This window comes from Haliotis rufescens, unplaced genomic scaffold, assembly GCF_023055435.1.
Source record: "Haliotis rufescens isolate VD_foot unplaced genomic scaffold, xgHalRufe1.0.p SCAF_23, whole genome shotgun sequence".
NCBI lineage: Eukaryota > Metazoa > Mollusca > Gastropoda > Lepetellida > Haliotidae > Haliotis > Haliotis rufescens.
The window spans coordinates 4,521,136-4,541,518 of NW_025963924.1; the positions used below are offsets into that span (position 1 = coordinate 4,521,136).

At 41.8% G+C, this 20,383-nt stretch overlaps 1 protein-coding gene across 1 annotated transcript in view; it reads left to right on the plus strand.

Moving 5' to 3' along the window:
• The window catches only part of LOC124116979 (DNA repair protein complementing XP-C cells-like), a 32,426-nt gene extending 12,914 nt beyond the window's left edge, over positions 1–19,512 (plus strand). Inside the window, exons 10-22 of the mRNA XM_046478646.2 lie at positions 185–235; positions 2,422–2,514; positions 3,852–4,007; positions 5,645–5,702; positions 6,800–6,911; positions 8,047–8,091; positions 9,640–9,684; positions 11,016–11,111; positions 11,256–11,337; positions 11,987–12,083; positions 15,145–15,238; positions 17,005–17,094; positions 18,018–19,512. Coding sequence (XP_046334602.2) covers positions 185–235; positions 2,422–2,514; positions 3,852–4,007; positions 5,645–5,702; positions 6,800–6,911; positions 8,047–8,091; positions 9,640–9,684; positions 11,016–11,111; positions 11,256–11,337; positions 11,987–12,083; positions 15,145–15,238; positions 17,005–17,094; positions 18,018–18,179 — 1,181 coding nt within the window. The 3' untranslated portion in view covers positions 18,180–19,512. The remainder of the gene's footprint in view (positions 1–184; positions 236–2,421; positions 2,515–3,851; positions 4,008–5,644; positions 5,703–6,799; positions 6,912–8,046; positions 8,092–9,639; positions 9,685–11,015; positions 11,112–11,255; positions 11,338–11,986; positions 12,084–15,144; positions 15,239–17,004; positions 17,095–18,017) is intronic.
• The last annotated feature ends 871 nt before the right edge of the window (positions 19,513–20,383 follow it).

Below are 20,383 nucleotides of genomic sequence, written 5' to 3' on the forward strand. Positions count from 1 at the left end.
ATTTTAGTGTTTCATATCTGTATGAACCTTGATCACCCATAAACCCATGAACCCATAAACCCATAAACCCATAAACCCATAAACCCAGATACCCAGATACCCAAAAGCTCCGAAACCCATACTCCCCTACAAAACTAAATGTGCCTTATACTTTCAACTGTTGAGATGAGCATCGATGTTTCAGGCTGTGACATCTGGACAGAAGTGTTTCTGCCAAAAGAATCAAGATGGGTGTGTAAGTACTGTTAATGTATCTGCACATCACTCAACACAAGAAGCCAATCTCATTAAAATCAGACCTCAGTTCTCGCTACCACTAAACAAAGATCTGAGGACATCCCATTAGGGGTCACGTCAGAACGACCTTTCATCCGACCAATCAGAGCATAGCTTACCAGATTATGAAAGTGACAGTCGGAATGTGATTTCTAATCATGCAACCTCGAAAACTTTAACTCTGAATGATAGTTTAACGACTGAATCCATACAATCTTGACCATCTATTAGCCATTCCAGAATGTTCTTTTGTTCAGGTTTCAAATTTGTAATCGAGAATTTGTCAAAATATGTTTCGAAGCGTAGTCGCCAATTTGAAATTTGAGCCGTAAAGCATGAGAAAGCTGCCTTCTGATTGGTCATTCCATTGGTCGGTCAAAGTTTGCGTAAGGTCGGTCTGGCGTGACCCGTAATGGGATGTCCTCAGATCTTGGTTTAGCGGTAACGATCTAAGATCTGATTTTAATGAGATTGCACAAGGAGCAGGATGACCATGAAATCTAACCCTAACCAGAATGTTGTCAGTTTGTTTGTTGTTTAACTGTATTATTCCACCTATGTGATGGTGGCCTGTAAATTATCAAGTCTGGACTAGTCAAACTAGTGATTGATATTATGAAGTCGGGGTACGATGACACGTTATCACCGAGTCTGACAACCTGGTCCATGTTGTTCCTTGTACATCAAGCATAGGTTGCTGGGAATCTATTCTAACCAGGAATTACCAATGGGATATCAATTTGTGAAAACATCAGTTATAATTTGCATCATGCTGTGTTGTTTTTTCTATTCAGCAATATAACAGCAAAATGTGTTTGTGGAAATAACAGATATTAATTACCTTCAGTCTAGGGCTAGGATGGGTAACTCGGGTACTCGGGGCGGATGGGTCCTGAGTAGGACCTGGATCCCATATGGTCTAATAGGATTACCTGGATTTGTGACCCGTGAAGATCCGGGGTAGAATAGGTCTTCAGCCACCCATGCTTGTCGTAAAAGGTGACTATGCTTGTCGTAAGAGGCGACTGATGGGATCGGATGGTCATGCTTGCTGACTTGGTTGATGCATGTCATCTTTCCCAATTGGGTAGATCGATGCTGCCGTCATTTAGCTGGAATATTGCTGAGTGCAGCCTTAAACAAACAAACAAACAAACCTGGATTTGTGGTTACATGGTTACACTACAAGTCGCTAATGTTCACATGTATTCAAGCTCAAGCATTCCTTCTGACTTTTATATGTTTGAATAAAGATAAAGCTTCAGTGGACGGCAAATTATGAATGATCCGACCATTATATATGTGTATCTAAATATTCTTTGCCAGGGCAGGGCGGTCGGGTAGCTTAGTGGTTAAAGCGTTCGCTCGTCAGGCTGAAGACCCGGGTTCGATTCCCGACATGGGTACAATATGTGAAGCCCATTTCTGGTGTTCCTAGCCGTGATATTGCTGGAATATTGCTAAAAGCGGCGTAAAACCATACTCACTCACTCACTCACTCACTCACTTTGCCAGGGCCCCAGTAAACAATTCCTATGCAGACTTTTTTCTACCCAACTCTGAGACCAACAGCGGTTATAGGGTCAGATAATAGGGGTCAGGTACGCCGGTAGTAAATTTGGACTCGTCCCAGCCCTACTTCTGTCTTTCAACCCTTTTATCACCATGTTCACAGATGCATTTATGCCCCTGTTTATCAAATCAAATTTTCTTCTAAATGGCATTGTGTATTCATAGCTTTCGGCCATGGGAGCCATGCCAATTTACACTTGTCAGAGGGGTACACAAAGTATGTGAACTAGACTACCAGTTGTCTTGCATTTTTTGTGAAAGCCTCGGTGGCTGAGTGGGTTCGCTGACCTTGTGTGCTAGCAATTAGGTGCCTCCCAGACGGGACTCAACCCTAAAAAGTACGAGAATCTGTACTTTACTCAGAAAGTGTTATCCCAAATATGACATTTGTTACATATTTACTGGAACATAGTCAGATGTAATGTATGACTAATGTAACTTTAATAGTGCTCAATAATTCCAGTACATCTGTTAAGGAGAACATACAAAACACCGGCATGGTAAAGGGTGTGTGTTGTTGCTTTTGAATGAGTTGATTTTTTCAGTAGATTTACGTTATTTCTCTTCAACCAGGTGTTGACTGTGCACACAATATTATGGACAAGCCATATGAGATTGAATCCAAGCTGGTCCAGCCAGTTCACTACGTGATCGCCTTCAGTGCCGGTAAGGAGACAGTAGCCATGCTACCTGAGTCACTGTTGAGTAAAGCATTTAAGGTGAGGTGAAATTTGGTTTAACGTCATGTCAAAGATTATTGCACTTATATTGCGAAGTGCATGCACGTGTGTGTGTGTGTGGCTGCTTGTACTAGTCCAGACTGATGCCGATTTATAGTGCTAGCCCACTGAGATACCATGCCGTAATTTAACATGAATACCCCACTCAGACCCAGTATACTGACTCCGTGCTGACCAGTCCTTGTTTTAGTCCCTTAATGCTGAGCCCTAGACAGGGTAACAACAAGTACCATCTTTTAACGTCCTTTGGTATGGCGCGGCTGGGGTTCGAACCCCGGCCTTTTGCTCTCCGGGCGGACGCTCTACCACTAGACCACAGAGACGGTCGTAAAGCATTTAAGAACACAGCCTGTAACATGAACGAAATGATCAGATGTAGTCAAGAGGTGACACCTTTCTGGTGCTTGAATAATCATGTCAGCTAAAGCTTACGTATATCTTACTGTTGGCTAAGCACACAGACAATTGTTGTGATATGATAGTTTCATTGATTTTGTCTATTTTATCCGTTTTGCGGTCCGTGAGATCTCCCATGATTCTAGCTTTGCTGATCATGTGAAACAGGGGTGGTCGGGTAGCCTAGTTGTTAAAGCGTTTGCTCATCACGCCGAAGACCCGGGTTCTATTCCTGAAATGGGTACAATGTGTGAAGCCCATTTCTGGTGTCCCCTGACGTGATATTGCTGGAATATTGCTAAAAGCGGCGTAAAATCAAACTCACTCACTGAAACAGGACATGGTGGGGGGATGAACACTTCGTCTGCTTATCAGGATGCCATGATGATATATGGACTGTGGGTACATATACGTGTCTAGGTTATTTGACTGTGAGTTTGATGGTAACCATTTTGTCCTTTCGCATGTTTTTTGTCACTTTTCACTTAATTGGGCAGAAAATTCAGAATCAAATGTATGTCAGACCTGTATACCGTATTCGACGTAATAAGCGCCCAGGGCGCTCTCAAAATTAGGAATAGGGGGCCCTTATTAGAATATTATTTTGGTGGAAAAAAACAGTGGTTTGAGCTGACAACCTGAAATGTTTATGTACGACAGATATGTTTTTCCAGAATTAAATTGCCCATAATTAAGGGTGCATATAACACATGAGTGAGTATCATATGCGAAAAAATAAGTCTTGTGTACATTGATCAGTTGGAAGGGGTGCTAATTGGGATTGTTCATTTGCCAATATATTAACAAATATCGACCTGGGCGCTTATTGGAGCGGGGCGCTTATTATGGTATCTGTTTTTGTTGTAGATGGGTATCTCCGAGACGTGACCGCCAGGTATGCCTCCCAGTGGATGTCTCATACTCGGAAACTGAGAGTGGATCCGGAGTGGTGGGATGAAACACTGGAGCTCTACAAGAACCCAGCACCAGAGCAGGGAGATAACGATGAAGATGATATCAGGGGTAGGAATGTGTGGATGATATCAGGGACATGTGGATGATATCAGAGGTTGGGAAATGGATGATATCAGAGGAAGGGGTACTTGGATGATATCAGGGGTAAGGAGATGTGGATGATATCAGAGGTAGGGAGATGTGGATGATATCATAGATAGTGAGATGTGGATGATATCATTGATTGTGAGATGTGGATGATACCAGAGGTAGGGAGATGTGGATGATATCATAGATAGTGAGATGTGGATGATATCATTGATAGTGAGATGTGGATGATATCAAAGGTAGGAAGATGTGGATGATATCAGAGGTAGTGGGATGTGGATGATATTATTGATAGTGAGATGTGGATGATATCAGAGGTAGGGAGATGTGGATAATATCATTGATAGTGAGATGTGGACGATATCAGAGGTAGGGAGATGTGGATGATATCATTGATAGTGAGATGTGGATGATATCAGAGGTAGTGGGATAGGGATGATATCATTGATAGTGAGATGTGGATGATATCAGAGGTAGTGGGATGTGGATGATATCAGAGGTAGGGAGATATGGGTGATATCAGAAGTAGGGAGATGTGGATGATATCAGAGCTAGGGAGATATGGATGATATCAGTCAGAGAGGTGATGTTTTAGATGAATGTGGTTTATGTGAATCACCACCTTCTGTATTTTAAGGTGCAGGTGTGGATGATATCAGAGGTAGGGAGATGTGGATAATATCATTGATAGTGAGATGTGAACGATATCAGAGGTAGGGAGATGTGGATGATATCATTGATAGTGAGATGTGGGCGATATCAGAGGTAGCGGGATGTGGATGATATCATTGATAGTGAGATGTGGATGATATCAGAGGTAGTGGGATGTGGATGATATCATTGATAGTGAGATGTGGATGATATCAGAGCTAGGGAAAAATTGCAGATATCAGAGGTAGGGAGATGTGGATGATATCAGAGGTAGGGAAATATTGCAGATATCAGAGGTAGGGAGATGTAGATGATATCAGAGGTAGGGGAGATGTGGATGATATCATTGATAGTGAGATGTGGATGATATCAGGGGTAGGGAGATGTGGATGATATCAGAGGTAGGGAGATGTGGATGATATCAGAGGTAGGGAAATATTGCAGATATCAGAGGTAGGGAAATGTGGACGATATCAGGGGTAGGGAGATGTGGATGATATTGATAGTGAGAAGTGGACGATATCAGAGGTAGGGTGATGTGGATGATATCATTGATAGTGAGATGTGGATGATATCATTGATAGTGAGATGTGGATGATATCATTGATAGTGAGATGTGGATGATATCAGAAGTAGGGAGATGTGGATGATATCATTGATAGTGAGATGTGGATGATATCAGAGGTAGGGAGATATGGGTGATATCAGAGCTAGGGAGATATGGATGATATCAGTCAGAGAGGTGATGTTTTAGATGAATGTGGTTTATGTGAATCACCACCTTCTGTATTTTATCCAGGCCCTAGATAAAATGAGTATTAAAAACTAAATACATCACATTCACCCCTCAACACCTGTGTCCTGTGATGTCCAGATCAAGTTCTCACAGTGACATTTGTGAAGCCAGTTATTGTGCCGTCTTACAGGACTTTGATCTCTACTTCCAGCTCAGCTCATGAAGAGACCACTGCCTACCAGCATAGGCCAGTTCAAGAACCACCCACTGTAAGCAGCTTCTGGCATTGCTAACAAGACATCAACCTGTCCATATTGTTGTGATCTTATCTAATCTAGTAGTGCCAGCAGGTATTTATCTAGGATTCCAAACTAAGCACCAAGAATGTTTGGTTAAAATATCAATATTTTACTGAATATTGGAATAGATGTATTTTACCAGTGTATTTTCAGCATTGCATTCTTTGTAATACTTTACAACTAAGCGTTAAGCCTCGTCCTCATTGTCTTACTGTTATGAAATTTGGAAGATTAAATTTCCAATTTCCAATTACCGACATCATCTTCCCTAGACAAGTGAGTTAACTAACTTTAAAAGTCCAGTTTCCACCCTTGCCTAACTAGGCTGGAATTCCTGGGCTCGATCGTAGCGCCACGACTGGTTATTATGAGTTATGTCTCTTCTAAGCCTCTCCTATGGACCAATCCGATTCCAGCACTTGCATTGGTTTCTAACAAAATGGCAGCGACCATTCAAGATGATCTGATCGATTATTAAGATCTATATTGTGATAAAACAGGTCTTACATCGCGAAGTGCATCAAATCACGTGAGCACCTTGTTTAAAAACATAAAAAGGTTTGGAAAATATCTGTTTACGTCTTGGCGGTGCGCATGCTTTGCAAATCCTGCAATCGACCAAAATCTGCATGACAGTTTACGAACCGGATTTCAATTTCGTTGCGAGAATTTGATTGGACTATGCATAGACTCGTTAGTCCAGCCAAAATGTAACTCCATTATACCAGCCTAGTTCGGCAAGGGTGGAAACTGGACTTTTATAGTCAGTTAACTCTCTTGCCGCGGGAAGATGTACTGACATATGCTGCAGACTTTGGGCCTAATATCCCTGACCAGATCAGTCTGGAGATTACTATCCATGTTGACAATCATAATCAATATCAGTATAACTATCAATATTGATGATGGTCACATGGTATTATCCACCATTGAAGCAAAATAGCAGGAGCTTACAACAATTCCTAAACAGTCTCTTGATATTCAGACCAGATAAAAAAAAAAAAATGAAATTAGAAAAACTTGCTCTTGTGCTATATTCCACTGAGGGTCTCTCCTGTATCCATCAGGTATGCACTGTCTCGTCACCTGTTGAAGTACGAGGCGATCTACCCCGAGTCCTCCATCCCCCTTGGCTACATCCGGAGTGAGCCTATCTACGCTAGAGAGTGTGTTCAGACTGTAAGTAGTGTGTGTCTTGTCGCTTCTTTGTGGGAGCACAGGATTTATCTAGGATTTCAAACTAAGTCCTCAAGTCCTCTTAAATTAAATGTAATATTGAATATTAAACCCCTATTCCTGTTTATTGGTCCTGTTATCAGTGAAATACGAGTCACCTCTGCTAAGTGAGTGAGTGAGTGAGTGAGTATGGTTTTAGCCCGCTTTCAGCAATATTCCAGCAATATCACGGCTTTACACATTTACACATTGTACCCATGTGGGGAATCCAATCCGGGTCTTTGGCGTGACAAGCGAACGCTTTAACAACTAGGCTACCCCACCGCCCCCCCTCTGCTAAGCTGTACATTAGCTATGACAATAATAGCTTGGTATTTTATTGTGGGAATTTTTACATATGCTTGCAAATAATTGCCAATAATACCCTGTCCCACTGTCGGTGACAGGTTAATTCCACCAAAGACGGGTGAAATACAAATTATTCAAACATATAAAAGTCAGAAGGAATGCATGCATAGACAGAAAGAAATGCCAATATTAGTTCCTTGAAGTGTAACCATGGAGTTCTAGATAAATTTTGTCACTAAACAAATATATCATGTGACTTACCACGGGTCCGGGTAGTCCTGTGGGTACCCTGGTCCCTCTCAGTACCCACCTGACCCGAGTACCCGAGATACCTGATATCCTGCAGACATAGGGTCGAAGTTCACAAATGCCTCGAGTATGGCTGACACAATGATCTAAGTTGGCTCTGCAGAGTTATGTCCCTTAGCTGACAGGATTTGAAGCCTCGATGAGCTTTGATTATGATTCTTTGTGTGTGTCAGTACTTGGTCTGTTATTATGGGTTTCACCAAGCTGGTGAGCGTCTACAATCTGAATCAGTTTGGACTGTGCTCCCACTTTAGGCTGCTGGATGTGAAACAACTCCAAGCATTACTGTTCTCAATACTTCACATACAGAATTAGTGGAGAAGAGTGCATGTCAGCTTACCCCGATGTTGTTGCTCATAACATCACTCACTGGTTTCTCTGGTAAAGATTCCTACAGGATTCTGACATATAGTTGGAATATTGCTGAGTGAAGCGTTAAAAAACAATCAAATCTAAGAGTTGATGTGACTTGTGTTCACAGCTTCATTCCCGGGAGAACTGGCTGAAAGAGGGAAGAGCAGTCCGGGTAAGAATGTCGCTGATTGGTCATTTTAAATGTGCATATCAGTCTTTTTCAATCTTATTTAAAAATATGTCATTTCCAGCCTAGTATATTTAGTGTTATGTTATGCTTTCATGAACACTATAATTTGAGTCTGGTTGGTGAGGTGAGGCGAGGTGACATGGGGTTTAACGTTGTGTCCAAGATTTTTGCACTTAAATCTGTTATAAAGCCACGTGCATGCACGTGTGTGGGTGGCTGCTTGTACTAGTCCGGACTGATGCCGATTTATAGTGCTAGCCCACTGAGGCACCATGCCGCAGTTTAACATGAACACCCCACTCAGACACAGTAAACTGACTCTGAGCCGACCAGTCCCTGTTTTAGCCCCTTAATGCCGATCGCCAGACAGGGTAACAACAAGTACCATCTTTTAACGTCTTTTGGTATGACACGGCCGGGGATCGAACCCCAGACCTTCTGCTCTCCGGGCGGATGTTCTACCACTAGACCACGGAGGCGGCTGAGCCTGGTTGGCTTCAGACTGCAACTATTTGCCTTGTTTGCTATCTACATTGACAACACATGTGGAAAGATTTCAAACCTTACTGTCCATAAATATGTGAAGTTGCATGTCAGTATCTTCAGAAATAGAGATATAGCAAACCACATCGCACCACAATACTTAATATCGGTCCTCGGTGTACCAACCTTCCATTTGTCACTTAGCAAAATATCAACCTGGATTGAGCATCTAGTTATCGCAGTAACCACTGTCAACAATGGACACCAGAAGTTTCCAATCAACACACCCATACATTGGCCTTGTACTTGGGGTTAAATCCTGGGAACCTGAAGTCAGTACCATGTACAGATTGTAGATAAAACAAATTGCAACAAAATGCAAGGTCAAATCTTTTATTTAGGTTTTCACAAGTACAATGTAACTCCAAAACAGCCAGCTTAAGGCTAAAAAAAATAATAGTGGTTCTCAGGCACCGGCCACATCATCATAAAGTCTGCAGCATGTTTTGATTTCCATTTTGCAAAAAAATTATAAAAATCGTAATACTTGAAAACAATGCGATCCAATATGGCATGCAGTTACTTCCCTTTACATGCACACTGCTTTACTGTGAATCTCGTGTGCTGGAAATGGCTGCAATAGGAGTTTGCATACTTATTTATGTAAGGGTACCATTTCCTTTCAGTTGAGAAGGAAAATGACCTCTCGTCTACTGTCCTTCTCTGTGACAATAATCTAAATAATCGTTTCACCTTCATCAGTTGGAAAAAATATAAGTTCCCTAGAAACATAAACTATTTATATTAAGTGATACATTCACACTTCTACACTCCAACAAGCTCATGTTTATAACAAATATAATAATCTTTTATGTTATGAAATTGCATGATCATGATTTGATCTTTATAAATCTTATTCTTCAATGATAAAGTTTACATGGAGGAATAATTACCAGTGGTAAGTCATAATTATTCAAGGTAATTCAAAATAATCATGTTTTTAGAAATATTTTTCATTACTTCATGGCCTTACTTGTTCTTTTTCAGCTGGGTGAACAAACATATAAAAATGTCAAATCAAGGAAGAGATGGGTGAGTATTGCATATATACTACTCAAAAGAAGTTGAGGAACACAATCCTTTCATATTACTATAGGTAATCTGTCATGGCATGGTAATCTGTCATGGCATGGTAATCTGTCATGGCATGGTAATAGTCATGGCATGACAGGTTAACTATAGTAATATGAAAGCATCGGGTGATCTTTAACTTCTTTTGAGTAGTATTTTATTGGATAGAAAATATGAATAAGGGGCCAGCCAATGGATGTTCTTGGCACAGCTTGGTCTTGAAGCAGTCGCCGAAAAATATTACCTTGCTGTTTCTAACAAAAATCCAGTGCCTAAGTAATACTGTTTAGTAAGCCAGCAATCATTTGTGACAGTGTGAAGAACCGATAATAATTGGTTTACTAATGTTGTTTAAAAATGTTGGGTTAGTTCCATTTATGTTATGAGCCTTAAAGATGGACATATGGCCTATTTCATGATGGGCCTATGACCTATTTCATGATGGGCCTATTACCTATTTCACAATTGGCATATGACCTATTTCAAGATGGACCTATGGCCTATTTCATGATGGGTCTATGGCCTATTTCAAGATGGACCTATGGCCTATTTCAAGATGGGCCTATGGCCTATTTCATGATGGGCATATGGCCTATTTCAAGATGGACCTGTGGCCTATTTCATGATGGACCTATGGCCTATTTCATGATGGGCATATGGCCTATTTCAAGATTGACCTGTGGCCTATTTCATGATGGGCATATGGCCTATTTCAAGATGGACCTATGACCTATTTCAAGATGGACCTATCGCCTATTTCATGATGGGCCTATGGCCTATTTCAAGATGGACCTGTGGCCTATTTCAAGATGGGCCTATGGCCTATTTCATGATGGGCATATGGCCTATTTCAAGATGGACCTGTGGCCTATTTCACGATGGGCATATGACCTATTTCAAGATGGACCTATGGCCTTTTTCAAGATGGACCTATGGCCTATTTCATGATGGGCCTATGGCCTATTTCAAGATGGACCTATTGCCTATTTCATGAGGGGCCTATGGCCTATTTCAAGATGGGCCTGTGGCCTATTTCAAGAATGGCCTATGGCCTATTTCATGATGGGCCTATGGCCTATTTCATGATAGGCCTGTGATCTATTTCAAGATGGGCCTGTGGCCTATTTAATGATGGGCTTAAGGCCTATTTCATGATGGGCCTATTTACAGACTTGGCAAAAAGAATAAAAACAACTCCAGATGTCCCATGTAATATATTTTCTCCCTCCCTTTTTTTCTCCCCCTTCAGTTGTGCTGCTTATGTGATTGTCACACTGTCAACTCTTTTTCAGAAACAAAAACAACCAAAGGAAGATCCTGATGCCCTTGACCTTGAGCTGTTTGGACTGTGGCAGACGGAGATCTACATCCCTCCTCCTGCTGTTGACGTAGGTTCTCAAACTGTCAGATCATAACGTTTCTCCCATTTGACTCCCATTTCTGCCAAAAAATATTTCCATGAGTTCATTTTCAAAATCAAATCTCATCTGTATTTTCTTGTGTCGTGCTACCAGTATGTTGTGTTTCTGCAGGGCAAGATTCAGCGGAACGAGTACGGGAACATTGAGCTGTTCAAGCCGTGGATGTTGCCAGGGGGAACAGTGCACCTGCAAGGTAGTTGTCCTCATGGCTGATGTATATCACTGACAATATCTTTGAGAATAACCCGTGAAGATCCGGGGTAGAATAGGTCTTCAGCAAACAATGCTTGTTGTATGAGGCGACTAATAGGATTGGGTGGTCTGGTTGCTGACTTGGTTGATGCATGTCATCGTATCCCAATTGCGTGAATCGATGCTCATGATGTCAAATACTGGATTGTCTGGTCCAGACTTGACTTTTTTCAGACTGCTGACATAAAGCAGGAATATTGTTGAGTACTGCGTTAAACAACAAACAGTCAATCAATGTATGAGAATAGGACAACATCTTAGTGAATTTTAGTGAAATTGAAAAACAGAATACAGTCTTAAACTAATCATTAAAGTCTTTGTGAAAAGCACAACATTTAGCTGTTGAACATGTAATGATGTCATGTTGTGATAGAAAGGTCGTGTTTCAATACATGATATAATATGTGAAAAATCAAACTAGACATGTCAGGATGAAATGACATATGTATTAGATGATTTGAGACAATTCGTGAAACAAACTTTTCATTCAGTTTTACGTGTTATATATATAAATGGATGTATTGTTTTGTATCGATACATGATCTACATAGGCTTGGAATGGAAGTGTCAGTTTATTGTTTGTTGTCCAGGATTCCCAGCTCTGAACCGAGTCGCGAAGAAGCTGAACCTTGACGTATCGCCGGCCATGGTGGGCTGGGACACTCACGGTGGCTTCCCTCATCCTCTGTGAGTTGAGAGAAGAAATAAAGAATGAGCAGTTTCTATTATTATAACTGCTGTTGCTGTGTGCAAAGATATTTTGTCTGGGTGCTAGTTTGTTGTGTGCAGGATTGATGTACGACGTTAGTTTGTTGTGTGCAGGATTGATGTACAACGTTAGTTTGTTGTGTGCAGGATTGATGTACGACGTTAGTTTGTTGTGTGCAGGATTGATGTATGATGTTAGTTTGTTGTGTGCAGGATTGATGTACAACGTTAGTTTGTTGTGTGCAGGATTGATGTACGACGTTTGTTTGTTGTGTGCAGGATTGATGTACGACGTTATTTTGTTGTGTGCAGGATTGATGTACAACGTTAGTTTGTTGTGTGCAGGATTGATGTATGACGTTAGTTTGTTGTGTGCAGGATTGATGTATGACGTTTATTTGTTGTGTGCAGGATTGATGAATAACGTTAGTTTGTTGTGTGCAGGATTGATGTATGACGTTAATTTGTTGTGTGCAGGATTGATGTACGACGTTAGTTTGTTGATGCAGGATTGATGTATGACGTAAGTTTGTTGTGTGCAGGATTGATGTATGATGTTAGTTTGTTGTGTGCAGGATTGATGTATGATGTTAGTTTGTTGTGTGCAGGATTGATGTACGACGTTAGTTTGTTGATGCAGGATTGATGTATGACGTTAGTTTGTTGATGCAGGATTGATGTATGACGTTAGTTTGTTGATGCAGGATTGATGTACGACGTTAGTTTGTTGTGCGCAGGATTGATGTACGACGTTAGTTTGTTGTGCGCAGGATTGATGTACGACGTTAGTTTGTTGTGTGCAGGATTGATGTATGACGTTTATTTGTTGTGTGCAGGATTGATGAATAACGTTAGTTTGTTGTGTGCAGGATTGATGTATGACGTTAATTTGTTGTGTGCAGGATTGATGTACGACGTTAGTTTGTTGATGCAGGATTGATGTATGACGTAAGTTTGTTGTGTGCAGGATTGATGTATGATGTTAGTTTGTTGTGTGCAGGATTGATGTATGATGTTAGTTTGTTGTGTGCAGGATTGATGTACGACGTTAGTTTGTTGATGCAGGATTGATGTATGACGTTAGTTTGTTGATGCAGGATTGATGTATGACGTTAGTTTGTTGATGCAGGATTGATGTACGACGTTAGTTTGTTGTGCGCAGGATTGATGTACGACGTTAGTTTGTTGTGCGCAGGATTGATGTACGACGTTAGTTTGTTGTGTGCAGGATTGATGTACGACGTTAGTTTGTTGTGTGGAGGATTGATGTACGACGTTAGTTTGTTGTGTGGAGGATTGATGTACGACGTTAGTTTGTTGTGTGGAGGATTGATGTACAACGTTTGTTTGTTGTGTGCAGGATTGATGTATGACGTTAGTTTGTTGATGCAGGATTCATGTACGAAGTTAGTTTGTTGATGCAGGATTGATGTACAACGTTAGTTTATTGTGTGCAGGATTGATGTATGACGTTAGTTTGTTGTGTGGAGGATTGATGTACAACGTTTGTTTGTTCATGCAGGATTGATGTACGACGTTAGTTTGTTGTGTGGAGGATTGATGTACGACGTTAGTATGTTGATGCAGGATTGATGTACGACGTTAGTTTGTTGATGCAGGATTGATGCACGACGTTAGTTTGTTGATGCAGGATTGATGTACAACGTTAGTTTGTTGTGTGCAGGATTGATGTATGACGTTAGTTTGTTGATGCAGGATTGATGTACGACGTTAGTTTGTTGTGTGGAGGATTGATGTACGACGTTAGTTTGTTGTGTGGAGGATTGATGTACGACGTTAGTTTGTTGTGTGCAGGATTGATGTATGATGTTAGTTTGTTGTGTGCAGGATTGATGTACGACGTTAGTTTGTTGATGCAGGATTGATGTATGACGTTAGTTTGTTGTGTGGAGGATTGATGTACAACGTTTGTTTGTTCATGCAGGATTGATGTATGACGTTAGTTTGTTGTGTGGAGGATTGATGTACGACGTTAGTTTGTTGATGCAGGATTGATGTATGACGTTAGTTTGTTGATGCAGGATTGATGTACGACGTTAGTTTGTTGTGTGCAGGATTGATGTATGACGTTAGTTTGTTGATGCAGGATTGATGTACGACGTTAGTTTGTTGATGCAGGATTGATGTACGACGTTAGTTTGTTGTGTGGAGGATTGATGTATGACGTTAGTTTGTTGATGCAGGATTGATGTACGACGTTAGTTTGTTGTGTGGAGGATTGATGTACGACGTTAGTTTGTTGATGCAGGATTGATGTACGACGTTAGTTTGTTGATGCAGGATTGATGTACGACGTTAGTTTGTTGTGTGGAGGATTGATGTATGACGTTAGTTTGTTGATGCAGGATTGATGTACGACGTTAGTTTGTTGTGTGGAGGATTGATGTACGACGTTAGTTTGTTGATGCAGGATTGATGTACGACGTTAGTTTGTTGTGTGGAGGATTGATGTATGACGTTAATTTGTTGATGCAGGATTGATGTACGACGTTAGTTTGTTGATGCAGGATTGATGTACGACGTTAGTTTGTTGTGTGGAGGATTGATGTATGACGTTAGTTTGTTGATGCAGGATTGATGTACGACGTTAGTTTGTTGTGTGCAGGATTGATGTATGACGTTAGTTTGTTGATGCAGGATTGATGTACGACGTTAGTTTGTTGATGCAGGATTGATGTACAACGTTAGTTTGTTGTGTGGAGGATTGATGTACGACGTTAGTTTGTTGTGTGGAGGATTGATGAACAACGTTAGTTTGTTGTGTGCAGGATTGATGTATGACGTTAGTTTGTTGTGTGCAGGATTGATGAACAACATTAGTTTGTTGTGTGCAGGATTGATATTTGGTGTTGATGGCAGGTGTTGTATTTGTTGATGCAGGATTGACAATGGGTGTTGTTTCATTTGTTGATGTAGGATTGATGGCAGGTGTTGTATTTGTTGATGCAGGATTGATGACAGGTGTTATTGTATTTTTTATGCAGGATTGACGGCAGGTGTTATTGTATTTTTTATGCAGGATTGATGGCTGGGTTGTGTGTGAGGAACACAAGGACATCCTGATCGCTGCGTGGGACGAGGACCAGGAGATACAGAAGCAGAGGGAGATGGAGGTACATGGCTCTCAGATGTGTGCCAGGATGTGCTCAACCCTGACTCACTCAGTTGGTGTCCTACTTTGTCCAAGACAAGGACTTCCAGGCAGCAATCTGACAGCTATCCACAGTATTCTAGTATTCCAGTTATATCACGGCACATCAGCTTAGTGTGGGATGAGAAATCCCGAAATGATGCATGTCTCAGGTGTTAACCACTTTTGTGCTTACAAGCCTAGAAACATTATCGGACTCAGGATCAAAGGTTTCTGGCATGCCTAAGGGATGCAACTCTGCACAGTGAATTGTGGCAGCATAGGAGACTGGGCCACACATGCCTCCTTCAAAATATGAAACATTGGCTATTCTTGCTAATTTCCACAAGCTTCAGTTTCCAGCTAACATGCAGACTGCTCTAACCAAAACACATCTGTCACAAGGTATCTGGGTGGCCTAGTTGCTTGTCAGCTATGCTTGTCGTAAGAGGCGACTACCAGGTTTTGGCGGTCAGGCTCGCTGACTTGGTTGCTGCATGTCATGGTATCCCAATTGCGTAGATCGATGCTCATAATGACAATCTCTAGATTGTCTGGTCCAGATTCTATACAGACCGCCACCATATAGCTGGACTATTGCTGTAAACAATAACTATAAACAACAAACATGGAACAGTTGTCTAAGGCACTGAAAATCACTCTGCAGTGGTGCACCTCGTAGGTTCGCAAAAAATTAAAGAGCATGGTTACGAATCCAAGATTCTATTTGTCATTATCACACCTGTGATCTTAAACCTGATTTCAAACCTGACATCAAGCTGACATGATGTGATTTAACTGAAATAATGTTTGTATCGGTAGCTTGCTTTTTGTTCTTGCACCTGGTCACTTGCCCTCTGTGTATGAGGTGTATTGGTTGATATCAATAATTAGATTTCCATCATGTGTGCCTCCGTACCATTCTCTGCCTCATGTCCTTCTAATGACCTCAGTGCATACAAAGGACCCGTGAAGGTCCGGAATAGAATAGGTCTTCAGCAACCCATGCTTGCCGTAAAAGGCGACTAACGGGATCAGGTCGTCATACTTGCCGACTTGGTTGATGCATGTCATCATGTCCCAATTGCATGGATCGATGCTCATGATGTCAATCACTGGATTTTCTGGTCCACGCTCGGTTATTTACAGACCGCCCTTATAGCTGGAATTTTGCTGAGTGCAGCGTTAACAAACAAACAAACAAAAACATACAGACAAAGGAAATAGCTTCTGTATTTCTTTACTTGAGGAATGACACCATAAACTTCATTGTACTAGACAGTCATGCTTTGTGTGAATCACATCCATTCACAGTTCATGTACACAGATAGCTTGAACATTTTGGACCAGTGAAGATCCTGGGTAGAATAGATCTTCAGCAACCAATGCTTGCCGTAAAAGGCGACTATGCTTGTCGTAAAAGGCGACTAACGGGATCGGGTGGTCAGGCTCGCTGACTTGGTTGATGCATGTCATCGATCTCAATTGCGTGGATTGATGCTCATGATATCAATCACTGGATTGTCTGGGCCAGACTCGATTATTTACAGACCGCCGTCATATAGCTTGAATATTGCTGAGTGCGGCGTTAAACCACAAACAAACCAACCAACCAACTTGAACATTTTGTCTACAAAAAGTAATATAAAAACATGTCTCCTGCCTAACTTTGGATGAAAATCTAATAATTGATATAATGTGGCCTTGCTAAGATGTTGTACTAAATGACTGTATCATGTATGTCAACAGAAGAGGGAGAAGCGAGCCCTGGGCAACTGGAAACTGTTGACACGATCACTGCTTATCAGAGAGAGGCTGAAAAAACGCTTCGATCTGCAGGTGAGTCAGATATTTTATTTTTAAACAATTTGATGGAAAATTATCTCAAATATGACATTGAAATGTAATAAGTTCCTGTAGCGTTGAAAACTGTCCCTAACTGATCGAACCTGTAGGGATTCTGGGTTGGAATATAGGTCAACCTGTCCTCATCATTAGAGGCCATTAAATGGATTGGGTGGTCAGACTCGATGACTTGGATGATTACATGTCATTGTATCTCATTTGCATGGATAGAACTCAATCACTTGATTCTCTGGCCTGCATCAAGAAATTAATCTTAAGATTAATTCTTAAGAGATGGTAGAGCGTCTGCCCGGAGAGCAGAAAGTCGAGGGTTTGTGAATATGTCCAGTATTCATGGTGAATAGATAATAACATTGATCATTTGCGGTTAGGGGATTACACTTACTCGTCTAACAATACTTTAAACCTCTTCATCAGTGACCTGACCCATCTCATTTGTATGTGCGTTATAGGGAATTTCTTGCTTTTGATTTCATTCAAAACAGTGGGAAGTTTAGTTTATGAAGATACCAAATGATATTATTCAATTAAACTGCTATCGCCCCATTCTATATGATACCTCAAGTATTGGTGTTGTTTGAGGATTAGTTGAACAGTTCAAAGGCAGGGCTACACGCATTCATTTTGTGATGCATTTTAGGCCGGGGATCGACACTCACATTAATTTGTTGACAGATTAATCCGCAGCGACAGAAATTGGCACTAGTCCTATAGTCCTTGCCAAACTGCCCAATAGTTAAGGTACCATAAGGACTAGTAGAAATGTGTCACTTTTAGGGGTTTTGCTCTATGTTCTGATAGTGAGGACTAGTGGACTAAAAATGTTGAATTTCATGATTTACTAATCTGTATTGTGAAGATGTTTCATGCAATATTTGTCAATGTTTTGTTGCTAGGATACAAACCCCGAGGAGGTGGAGGTGGAGGAGGACGATGGGGAGGAGAAGGGGGGAAAGGGGGAGAAGGCAATGGACGTCATTCAGTCGTGGCCGGCAAACAGGCAGAAGGGGAAGCACAAAAAACACCATCCCCCATCGGAAACCATGGAAACCATGTGATCAGTGTGGAACTATCAGTGAGATACAAGCAGCTGTAGCTGTCGGAGTCATGGCAACCCGGTGACACAACACACTGAAATGTGGAAACTTCCAAGTCATTTGAAGATGAACTTCGACCTTGTATTCAGGGTGTTGCCAGTTTTCCAACTGTCCATGCTTTAAACTATTTCAGCCATTCAGCTCATCAACACATACCTCCTTCCCCTGCTGAAGCTGACACGAAAAGCTGAACAATATGTTTAGGACATTTATTAATCTGGGGAAATCAACCAAGTGATGCGAGTCTTGATAATCTGACCAACACATACCCACTGTTATTGTACATATTTTCTTGACTTGGCTGGCTCAAGTGGGGATTTTGTATTCTGAAAATTCATTCAACCAGCCTCACATAATTACTCTTAAGGATTTTGCTAGTCTTTGTCGATATGATTTAATTATTTTCTTTTAAATCTGGGAGACACGGATGGCCCAGTCGACTAAGGCGCCGCGATTTGCTGTGCAGCATTGAGTCCTGTGGGCATGCCAGTAACCCATGATTGTGGGTTCTAGTCCCGGTTCGCCCCGATTATGTTTGCAGGTTTGTCAGCACCATACCCGTGCTCGTGGGTTTCACCGAAGTGGTAAACGTATGAGACCTGCATCACTTCGGGCTTTCCTCCCACATTAAGCTGACACGCCATGATATAACTGGAATACTGTTAAAAGTGGCATTAAACCCAACTCACTCCCTTTTAAATCTGAATGATTTAACCTAACTTTCCAATTGGAAAAGGAAGAGCATTCTCATGGGCAAAGGACCTCCATAAGCTACCATCACTACTGATCCACCCCATAGTGCTTCTGGGGAAGACGAGGTCCCAAGTACCCCATGCTTGTTGTAAGAGCTGATTGAGAGGAATGGGTGGTCAGTTTCGGTGATCAGTGATTTTGTTGATGGTGTGTCGTGCCCTGATGGACTGTTGCTCATGTTTTCAGTCACTGGTTTGCCTGATCCAGACCTGAGTATTTACAGGCAGCAATGTTTAAGGGAGACTATGCTTCATGGTCCCATTTTCAGTCTCGGGTATTATCAGACCAAGGAACCAAGGGAGGCAACTCAGTCTGCACAGCGAGTTGCCAAACAGTGTCACAAGAAATTATGAGAATCTTTATGACTGAAATTATCTCATCTCATCATCATCATCCATTAAGTGCTAATTGTTATTTTATATATGGCAGCATTATACACAATGATCAGTTTTGTAACAATTGTCATTCCAAATAGTAATATAGTCTAGAAGAATTTTATACTGAAAATATACTGACAATGGCAATAAAGAAAATACACAAATGTGTCACTTCTATTTTATTTGTTTTCCTGAATTACAGATTCCTGTTTTTCTCAGATGAAGTGTTAGTGAGTGAGTGAGTGAGTGCTATTTCACCTCCCCCTTGAACCGACCACCTGCGTGGGTAGTGGATAGATTGTCTACATGGAGACCGCATCAATGGTGTAGTGGATAGAGTGTCTACCTGGAACCACCTGCGTGGGTAGTGGATAGAGTGTCTGCATGGAGACCGCCTACATGGTGTCGTGGATAGAGTGTCTGCCAAGAGACCACCTGCGTGGGTAGTGGATAGAGTGTCTACCTGGAGACCGCCTCCATGGTGTAGTGGATAGAGCGTCTACATGCAGACCGCATCAATGGTGTAGTGGATAGAGTGTCTCCCTGGAGACCACCTGCGTGGGTAGTGGATAGAGTGTCTACCTTGAGACCGCCTCCATGGGGTAGTGGATAGAGTGTCTGCATGGAGACCGCATAAATGGTGAGTGTCTGCCTGGAGACCACCTGCGTGGGTAGTGGATAGAGTGTCTCCCTGGAGACCGCCTCCATGGTGTCGTGGATAGAGTGTCTGCCTGGAGACCACCTACGTGGGTAGTGGATAGACTGTCTACATGGAGACCGCATCAATGGTGAGCGTCTGCCTGGAGACCACCTGCGTGGGTAGTGGATAGAGCGTCTGCCCGGATACCGCCTCCATGGGGTAGTGGATAGAGCGTCTGCCTGGAGACCGCCTCCATGGTGTCGTGGATAGAGTGTCTACATGAAGACCGCCTACATGGTGTCGTGGATAGAGTGTCTACATGGAGACCGAATCAATGGTGTCGTGGATAGAGCGTCTACATGAAGACCGCCTACATGGTGTCGTGGATAGAGTGT